This window comes from Styela clava, chromosome 5 (genome assembly GCF_964204865.1).
Source record: "Styela clava chromosome 5, kaStyClav1.hap1.2, whole genome shotgun sequence".
Lineage (NCBI taxonomy): Eukaryota > Metazoa > Chordata > Ascidiacea > Stolidobranchia > Styelidae > Styela > Styela clava.
The window spans coordinates 16397925-16408399 of record NC_135254.1 but is presented as its reverse complement, the minus strand read 5'-3'; the positions used below and the strand labels follow the sequence as shown (position 1 = coordinate 16408399).

Here is a 10475-nt window from a genome sequence, read left to right as displayed (position 1 = left end):
AGCCTTATTATCATTCGTGGGTCGTGGTTCATCACACTGAGTACCGCCCGATTCCTGAAATGGAGAATTCAGCAGCTAAGAAGCTCTCTTCTTCTCATCTTTTACAGAGTTAGAGTATGATTGTATGTAGAATGTACATGCACTATATGACTACGTGTCACATAGTCGATTGTCTGACTATAGACACACCACGTATAGGCGCTGGAATGTTAAATAGATATCTATATTCTTGCACTGCACTTGAACTGGTAAGCGAAAGAACGGCTCGATGGAAGTATAGCATTTAGTTTAGGTGGAATACTACCCTCAACTATTGTTCTCAAAAAATGAAGTTTAAACGCTACAATATTTATTACGAGAATTTCAATATAATTAAAATTATTATTATTTTACTGCAACATTTGCGTGAACTTGCAAGCAAGAACTAGAAATGCGTAATTAGAATGTGGAATTCGATCATTTTTCTTTTCATCGTTGTCGAAAGGATACTTCGTATGGTAAGGCGACATCGGCCATTCCGGTAACACTGTCACGAAAACTGGGCAGAGGTTTTTCAGGATCAGGTACGATTTCAAATCTTTGTATTACGTTGGTTAGGAAAAGAAAGAGTTCCATTTTTGCAAGTTGTTCGCTAAGACAATATCTTGGACCAACAGAGAACGGAACCACTTGATTACTCGGAACAAACTTCCCAGCGTCATCAATGAATCTTTCAGGCTTGAATTCGTTCGGATGCTCAAAGACGTTTGGGTCGTGATTTGCGGCATATAAGTTCGGCAGTACCTGAACAAAGTTTAGTATTTAGGACAATAGACAAACAAAACTATATAAACATGGTTTTTGTACATAAAATTCGACTATCAAAGACCAATACTATAAAGAATATATGCAAATCCTAGAGATAAAACGTCTTACTGGTGTTCCTTTTGGTATTCTGTATCCCTTGAATTTCACATCTTCTGTCGTAACGTGCGGAATTGCTAAAGGTACCAACGTTCTAAATCTCGTTATTTCATGAATGAACGCACACGTGTATGGCATTGCTTCTTTGTGACTCATCGAGGGAACTCCAGACCCTGGCAAGATAATTCCTTTTTTTTCAAATTTCATTTATCAATCAATTCCATAACTACGGTATATTGAACTTTGTGTACAGGTCTACTAATTACAACGAAATTGCTGAGTCTGTGTTAGACTTAGTCAAGCATACTCAAGTCAAGATTTCACTGAAGGCCAGGGCAGCACTGTCATATATCATATCAATCTTATGTATACAGTCAGTGTTAAAATACAATTCTTACCAATGACTTGCTTTACTTCTTTTGAAACTTTTTCTTGAATTTCTGGATAATGGGCAAAGCATAAAAAGGACCATCTCAATGTACTTGACGAATTTTCGGTTCCAGCAATAAAGAAATCACGCATCGTGTGTAGAAGCTGTTGTTCCTGTAATATTTAGAACGATACATTATAACAGTAAAAAATAACTTCTATTTGGATGGTCCAATTTAAAGTCAAGACATTTCAGATCCAGCTTACTTTAAATGAAGATTCTTTTCCGCCTCTTAGTTCGATTTGTTTAAGATATCCATCAATATAGTCGCGTGTGTTATCAATGTCAAAGGTTTTGCGATGTTCTTCAATTATATCTCTGAATACATCTGGAATATTTCAATATAAAATGATTGCTTGTCTGGGTGCATTCGTAGTTAAATTCAATAGCAAGGGGATTTTCAGATAGCAACATAGTTGCAATAGTCAAACAATATGGGTTAACGGAATAACATTTCTTAGTTGTGAAATTTCGTAATCGCCAAATGTGCTCAGAAAACTGCTGGGTGCAATAAATCTCTACATAGATGCTGGAGGCTGTAACATACAATATATATCTCATAAATGCTTTTAGTTCGGCTTATTATAAATGCCGTGTCGCAAAGGGGCAACCTTTTTGGCACACTTGGACCGTCCCAAAGTTAGGGTAAAGACATATATTGTGGGGCAAATGACAAGACATCTTTCGGACGCCGGTTCAGATGGAGTTTATCATGCCGAATTTGTTATTACAAACTAAGATATATAAGTATGTTTGAAAAAGTTGGATTCGGAGGAATTAAAATTAAACCATTCAGAATGATTCGACATGATTGTTTTTAAATTCACGAAAATATTCATGACTTATATCATAATTCGGCCCATGACAAATTAGTTTAGAATATTCTGAAAAAATTAAATCCAAAATTCTAAAATAGGAGTAAAATTCGAGTTTTAGGCCTGGGTTGGAAAATTACTGGAAATAGGTCATAACAAAATATCTTTAACCTGTGATAACAACATCTTCAGTAGTTTTCTAAACTTGGCAATCCAAAACATACCTAACACACTGGTAACGTCACTCTCTATACGTTTGAAGGCTCCAGAAAAAATAGGCAAATGTCTTAAAATCGGGACATATGCCAACAAAGCACGTTGTATCGCAAGTCTCCTGTCACCAAATCTGTATTAATGAATGCATGTTAGTTAGATTGTAATGCAGTGGTATATGACACATATCAGATGTAAACATTTGGTTCTTAAATTTATATAAGATTGAGCGAAAAAAATATTTAAATGAAAAATTAGATTTATACATTATTCCTGGATTTATTGGACAAGAAATGTACATATGGATCGTTTTGCTTTTATGTTGAGTTTTTACTTATCGATCTTAAGATCGGTAAGTATATTGATAGGTATTTGTCTGTATGTATGTCTGTCTGTCTGTCTGTCTGTCTGTTAGATGAACGCGATATCTCGCGAATGCGAGGTTAAATCTGCTCCAAATTTTGCATGTGCATTCATCTTATCTCGGACCAGAAATCTATTGATTTTGGGCGAATTATGTCGTATAATTAGCGAGTTATCAATCAATTATTGATATAGTGATCTAGATTTTTGTAAAGCGAGAGAATTTTGAGACCCGCCGAGTGTGTGTGTGCGATGCGCAGTGCGCAAGTTACAAGAGCTGATGAATCGAAGCTGCAGTTTCTGTTTTGGGGGATTCCCTAACTATCGATCGATAAGTCTTCGGTTTCCAACCGATATTCTCGTTTTATTCTTGTTGAAAAAAATCGTTTTTCTTTAACTACTTGATCACTTAATTGCTTTGACAATTGATTGCTTTGATTCAATGTTGAAGTCGTTTTTGTGGATGTTGTCGCTAGAAAAATATTTACTTTTATTTATTGCTAAATTTTCATAGAATGCTATGAGATTAAAAATTTCATCCAAAATTTCACAGTTTTATTTTTATCCGAGTGAACACAGTTTTTAATCCGCCAAGCGTGACGGCTGTCTTCGGTTTCGATTTTTCGAACTCTTGCTACGCGAAAGTCGGAAACTTATCGATATCAGTGACGCGCTGTAGACTAGGTACGTAACGTTAACTGTAAATGATGTGAAGTTACGATTGAAGGTGTAAAGTACTGTAAAACATTTGATACTACAGTCATGAGTTGAATCATTTGAAATTTTAATGCAATTTAGCACAATACTAGTAGATTAAGAAGTTACGATACTCTACAGTTGAGGTTTCGTCCAAGATATGACATTTGGGGAAATTGTGGATAAAATATTTGGATTTGGCTTTCCTTTCCATATATTGGACATGGGACCTCGTGTTGTTGTTTCCGTGGGCTCTGTGGGATTCTTTTTTTGTGTTCTATAACGTCTCAAATATTGCGCATCTTGTGGCGGCTTGCGCTCGCGTTTGTCGTGAAACCCGTAGTCTATTGCATAGGTTCTCAAAGTGCTCCGTACGGAGCCCCAGGGGCTCCGCGAGCCATTCGATTACTTTTCAAAATACTGACTAATTTTGTAACTGTTCAAAGAAGCAATAACAGCTTTGATAAAATCTGACAACAATATAGCCTCGAAATATGGCAAAGAGGCGGAATAAAAAAATGACAATGTTTATAAGCAGGAGCACAGCCAGGATTCTTAAACTATAAATTCTATGAAGCATCGCCTGCAAATATGAATAAATTAAGGATATTATTGTAGTACATGCGAATACATTGAATATGCGGCATACAATTTTAACGTTCTTTCTTTCACGTGTTGCGCTCTCGGAATGGACAACAATTCGTTACTATTTATATACTTTAAATCTAATATGTGGTTATGAAAGTTTTACGTGAAATTTGAAGAAATGATTTTATTTTTATCTCACACATGTCCATTCCCATAAAGCGCCAACAGTATGGTGAAACTGATTGCGTATTTTGAGACTCTGGACATGTATAATATATAATTTTATAAGTTAGAGTTTTTTTCAATATTTACTATGATTACCTAAAAGGAAACATATATGTTTGCCGTGACAATCTTTCACACATAGATGGAAAAAAAATTCACTGTATTCCTATATACTAATAATATTGTTTGCCGAATTTGAAACATTTATTACAATGTTTGGAGATTGCTAAATATTTTGCAAAATATTTTACTTGAAATCATTTCTGTGTGTGTTTATTAAATATATACGCAATCATCGGCGCCCCTGTAGTATGTGAACCAAGATGGCCGACACCGGTTTAGACACGTAGTATTTGTACCAGGTCATAGGCCATAATTTTATTTAAATTTTCCTTATTTCAGTTCTATTACGATTTCGACTAGCCAAGTGACTCCCGTAGTATTTGTACCTGAAATTATGGCCTAATCCTAACCTGGTACACATACTACGTTCTAGTCTCCGCCATCTTGGTTTACATACTACGGGAGTACCCAATCCTCTATCCCTAGTTTAATATTAATTTTTATAAAATACTAGCATTCTACATTTGCTGTTAAAAGAGAGCTCACTTACGTTTTCGTTAATACACTATTATGCTATGTCAATTTTATCTTGCAATCTTGTTGTTGTTGCACGTTATGTTACAGTTTGTCAAGATTAACTGCTTCAAATTATATAAACAGTAAAATACTACTTTTCCACTCCATCGTTCAACATTCATTGATGAAACCGAGGGACTTGAGTATCATACTTACTTTATTATTGATAACAAAGCGCCTTCATCTAGTATTTAACAAATAACTTCAAACATACCCGTTTTTCTTTAAGCAATAGTCAACTAAACTTTGCAACTTAACTCAACATGAAACTCGGTTTTCATCTCCAGCGGATTCTACTTTCCATCGTGATACTCTGTTATGCCTCAAAGTAAACCAAAATTGAGACTGGGGAAGAATATAAATTAACTCTTTTTTGGCATCGCTGCTCAAAACAGACACATCACACACCCAAATAAGATACATTGCAGTCACAACTCACAATTGACAAAAATTACTCAAAATAAAGCAATTAAAACAAAATCAATATTACCCAGTTTCGTAAGGCTATAAACTTACTGTGGTATTGTTTTCATCTTTCACTATAGCTCCATAATGCGACGAAAATCCTGTCTCGCCAACTTCCAATTTGAATGAAGCGTTGTCATTATGATGCGAAGGTGGAATACAGGACAGTGAATAAAATACAAAATTGAATATTTCGAAAAATTATTCTGAGTTAAACTAATTTTACACGTAAATTTTAGAATATACACAACATTGCAGTATAGACAGTAATTCAGATTTCTCTTTAATGAGCAAGTATCGGACAGTTGTTCTGCCGAAGCGCCGAATTTGTGAAAGTTCGTTTATAACTAGAGACCAATGCTCAAACACGTGACACTTGTGGATTTAAATTGATCAGCGAACAATTCATTTTTGTACTGGCGGATTTTTCTGAAATACGACAAAATGTAGAGTAGCAGGAGACTCCAGTTGGAGGAGACACATGCATATTTAAAAACTAAAAATGCAATTGGTACTCAAGTCAAACAGCATGATCACATGCCAGAAAAACAACACCTTGACTTACATTCTAACTGAGAGCTCAAGATTTCACTTTGAAAATCATCAACAATATCATTCAGTCCTTCAAAATTTTCAACTTTATATACTCTGACGTCAGTATCTGTTCCCGTGGCAATCACCTTAGTATTTAAGAAAAATTACCTAAACAATTTGTATTTTGATTACTCTATAGCAACGGTGGGCAAACCGCGGCTCGCGAGCCGCATGCGTCTCGCCTGAGTTTTTGTTCGGCTCTTCTCGCTAGCAATAATTATTATCCAAATTCAACTTAGAGAAACTGTAGCGTAACAGATCATTTTTTTTAATTAACAAGCGGTTGGAGAAATTTTCAGAAATGATTAAGACAAATTATGTTTTAGTATGAAAATCGTAGCGTAGAATTTGAAGTTAAATCAGTCAAATGATAAATCTTACATCGCAATGATCAAATGTTTGTTGATGCGTTGGCACATATTACCAAGACTTTTAAAAACTTTCAGATAGGATGGGAACACACAAGTCAACTACTTCTGATATGGCCTCGCAATGAATACTTTGCAATATTATACGTTTGTGTAAAGTTCTTTTCAGTTCACGGTATTCTAATAATATTAATTTCAATTATGCGACTCTCACATATTTCTGACTTGCCGCATGCGGCTCTTATCCTAAAAATTTTGCCCACCCCTACTCTATGGTATAAAGTAGTCAGTACCTGGTTAGGGTTCAGATTGTGCGTCATCTTGGTGCACATACTTCGGGAGCGCCCAATCAACTGCTTAATAGCCTATTTCTTAAGCTATAGGCAAATGCTAAATCTATATACACTATGCAACGTTTTTTTAATAAAGTATTATTACTCTTAGTTCATTGTCATCAATTTCCTGTCCAACTCCAATCGCATAAGGAACAACTCCAAAGTCACGAAGTTGTTGAGCATAAAGTGTTACCCGCTTCGAATATATTGAACTGAAAACATAAAATTCATATAAATCACTCACGTTCAATGATTAACTTGAGTAATGTTATCTTTTGATCGTTAACCAAGAAAAAATGGGCAAATTGTCGGATAAAAAATAGGCGAAAAACTCCATTTGCACATCATCATATAACTTAAATACTAGCCCTTTTGTTGTCTTTTCTGGTTATTTACAAACAACTGGCAAAAATCGTTTTTTTTCAAATCTAAAAGTTTGTCATATTCTAATAAAAATGAGATAAGGATTTTTATACATTATTCCGCAATATCAGAGTTTATTACAAAGAACAAAAATTTTTCTTACCGCCCGTCGGTAAGAAGTATCATAACTTGCTTATTGGTCGAAGAGTTATATCTTTCAGATTGTGTGAAATCGTCAACGACTTTTTTTAATGCAGCACCTGTCATTGTGCTACCCATGCTAATATTTACATGCGACATGGCTTCCTGGAAATAGATTATATATTGAATTACTATTGATCCCCATTATACATAAAGCTGAAATTCTATTGGAAAATCCATTGATTCATCAAGCTTGATACAATTCCAGCATAGAATTTCGCGATAGGTCTTTCGTTCGGTCTCAGTTTGGGTACAAGAATTACTTACCAGTTCAAGAAGACCATATGACAAACCATTGCCCAACAATTATTCGTTCGAAATCAGCGATGTATTGGAGTTGTGTCAGTAGTCTATAATTTTAGTTAGATTGCATAAATATACTTGCTTGAAAATCTTCCAAATTTTGAAACTCTCCTAGTTTTAATTCGGTTTTGATGTAATTCTTTCGATGCTGGGGTCTGTTTGAATATAAATGATAAAACCACATTAAAATGAAAACTGTAAATGAAACACTTATTATCAAAAACCAAAAACCAGTCAAGATTAAACGTTCAGCGGTCTTAATACACACCTGAGAAATTGAATGTAGAATGCAATATTGTGAACTTTTGTGTCCGAAACTGCCAACATTTTAAAGCCTAATCGACCTGACTATACCGAGTCAGAAAGTACAGCATAGTTTATCTCTATATAAAATGAATCTATGTACCTTTTCCATATATACGTTGAATACTGAATGACTCCAACGTGTATTGTGCCCTTTTCTATGTCAAGCAAGGCCGTGATATTCGTTGCAAAATCTTTAATCTTTTGAAAGTGACCGACTACTGAAGCCGAACCATCAAGAACGAACATGACGTCGACTGTTTCCACACCGCAAGCTGCAAAAATAATCCATACTTTTTATGCTGATATTAATTAGGAGTGAAAAATATTTTCATATTATCAAATTGTTTTACCTGCATTTCTTGACCGTTTATCCATATTCCACGTCTTTCCAAAATCAGAACTTCTATAACAAAACCCCGGTAAATGAATTGCAGAAGAGCAGTTCTTTCCTCTCGTTGCAGAGCAAGCCTGCGAAAAAGAAACATTTCAGTTAACTATTGAAAATTCATCTAAACCTAAGTGCTGGCATATTATAGTGACAGGTTCGATAGTTTTGAGTTGGCTATAAAATGATATATATATATGTAAATAATATATCAATATATATCTATAAACGTTAAAAAGAAGTCTGGTTTTAGATGGTATCAGAATAACTCAGATTAAAAATCCAATGTTGGTAAATACCGTCATATCTCCATCAGGATTTGAAGAAACACTTTTTCCAAATACATCGCCGGGGAGTCGTTTTTCTGGATGAATTGGCACGCAGAGTGAAGATATTTCGGAATCATTTTTTTCAATTATGAAAATGTTTTCAATTTGGCATTCATAAATTCCTCCTTCCGGCTCTTAAAACAAAACAGATTGAAAAAAAAATGATATAGTTTTAGGATTATCATATTCATTTATTTTGGTGGAAAAGAGGAAACTAAGGTGGCGTGAACGGATAGTTGATTAATACCACAAAGTATCAATTTTTGCCAAAAAAATCTAATAAATGATATTTTGATAGGAATTTCAAACAGCAGAATTTTAGATGAATTAACGTTGACTCCGGACCGGGTAGGTCGTCTGTTAAGAATATCTGCTAATCGATTATAACTGACTGACCAAAAAGGACCGATGTAAAACATCAATTCGACTTTAAAAGTATACGTTGAATATTAAATTACTTTTTTCAATGTGCGGATGAACTGAAGATCGATTTGTTGCTCTGTGCAGTGGTGATCCTACGAGCAATCTGTGAATTATATTATTGGAATGGATTAGGCATTTGAGCAAACAAAGTCAATACCTTTTTTATCACCTGATTTCATTGCTACTGCTGCGGATATTTTGTCCGAGTATATCGGATTTTTGTTATATCAGAATTCAGGCTGAGAAGAACTGATATGTGGACATGCTACAACTGGGAGGCACGGTTTGATCGTCTCGACAAATTAATCCAGACTGATAGATTAATATTTTCTGATACGAACTTAATATAATTGATACTATATTTTATAAATATAAAATAAAAATCAATATCGTTGATTACAAAGTGTTACGTTTATTTATTTACTTATCCCCTTAAACTTTATAAGTATTGCACTTTGTTATTATTGCTTCAACAATTGCGAAATTCATCCTACCAGTTCAAAAATCAGTCTATATAGAAATATAGATCTCTCCCGATAAATTTTTATTAACAGCATTAAGTCAAATTAACAGCAGGAAGTCTTTTACAAGCGCAGGGAAATTAAATCCTAAACATTACTAGGAATTTAGCGCTCCAAAAGTGTGTGTACCAAAACCAAGGTAACTAATTTTGTTCGGCTACTTTACATCAAGTTGTGTAAAGGGATTGAAACCTATGGGCAAAGGGTATATTAACTTTGCTAACACAGACAGTTCATTAACTCGAATTGGAACTAAAATGAGGCAAATCGGAATAACCCTAACCTGGAACACGCACTATGGAGTACACGAATTAGAGAATAGAAATCAAATTAAACTGACTCCTACCTTGCCTTTGTTATATTATTTATGTCGACCATGTTAATTCCAACAGTATATCCAAAATACGAAGTTGTATCGGAAATATTACTACTTAGTGGAACTGTTAAAAGTTTTGTGTTTACATCAGGCGACGAAATGATATCAATGTGATTTGAAGAAATGTCCACGTTAAACGCCGCAGCAGACGACAAAACAGCCAACAGAAACAAGATAAACACTAACTTTGATCCGGAGTTATTCATATCTCACGTCGTCATTGCAATTTTCATGTAAATACACTGCAAAAAGAAAAATTGCATTATTTTCGTGCCTAGGAATTGGCACATGGTGACATTAAAGCTGACATGGGCAAACTATGTCCAGCGGGCCAAATCCGGCCCGTTAGGTAATACAATCTGGCCCGCCTGATGCTGCTAAAACTAAACTAAAACCATTTTTTGATGTTTCAGCTAAAAATAGCTCAAGGAATTTGTTGAGATTGCGATTAAATTTAGTTTTGGTGCGAGACTCATTTTTTTCCACTTTTGCTTTTGTAACACTGTAAATATTGTTCATAAAATTAACTTTTTACGTCACACTTACATGGCGCGCCAGTCTAGATAAACAAAACCCTGGTTCAAAAACCTTGCGTCGAAGACGACATTCATTTAATAAAATTAAGAAGAATGGT

At 34.6% G+C, this 10475-nt stretch overlaps 2 protein-coding genes across 2 annotated transcripts; both read right to left on the bottom strand.

Annotated features, from left to right (window-relative positions):
• Positions 1-416: 416 nt before the first annotated feature.
• LOC144422665 (cytochrome P450 2B1-like) lies at positions 417-6009 on the bottom strand. The gene is made up of 7 exons (XM_078112332.1): positions 5903-6009; positions 5389-5450; positions 2373-2494; positions 1540-1661; positions 1302-1446; positions 916-1076; positions 417-783 (listed from the first exon to the last, which is right to left on the bottom strand). The coding sequence occupies exons 2-7, from the start codon at positions 5403-5405 to the stop codon at positions 469-471; spliced, it is 882 nt and encodes a 293-aa protein (XP_077968458.1). The 5' UTR covers positions 5406-5450; positions 5903-6009; the 3' UTR covers positions 417-468.
• A 710-nt stretch (positions 6010-6719) lies between these two features.
• LOC144423005 (integrin alpha-11-like) lies at positions 6720-10076 on the bottom strand. The gene is made up of 8 exons (XM_078113153.1): positions 9812-10076; positions 8980-9047; positions 8492-8655; positions 8158-8275; positions 7908-8079; positions 7584-7656; positions 7161-7303; positions 6720-6846 (listed from the first exon to the last, which is right to left on the bottom strand). The coding sequence occupies exons 1-8, from the start codon at positions 10045-10047 to the stop codon at positions 6720-6722; spliced, it is 1101 nt and encodes a 366-aa protein (XP_077969279.1). The 5' UTR covers positions 10048-10076.
• Between the last annotated feature and the right edge of the window lie 399 nt (positions 10077-10475).

Coding starts and splice junctions, on each gene's coding strand:
- LOC144422665 (XM_078112332.1), bottom strand. Junction 1,077..1,301: donor AGAAGTAAAGCAAGTCATTG/GTAAGAATTGTA, acceptor TTATCTTGCCAG/GGTCTGGAGTTCCCTCGATG. Junction 784..915: donor GAATACCAAAAGGAACACCA/GTAAGACGTTTT, acceptor AACTTTGTTCAG/GTACTGCCGAACTTATATGC.
- LOC144423005 (XM_078113153.1), bottom strand. CDS start 10,047: ATGAATAACTCCGGATCAAAGTTAGTGTTTATCTTGTTTCTGTTGGCT. Junction 9,048..9,811: donor AATAATATAACAAAGGCAAG/GTAGGAGTCAGT, acceptor TATAATTCACAG/ATTGCTCGTAGGATCACCAC. Junction 7,657..7,907: donor TCAACGTATATATGGAAAAG/GTACATAGATTC, acceptor ATATTCAAACAG/ACCCCAGCATCGAAAGAATT.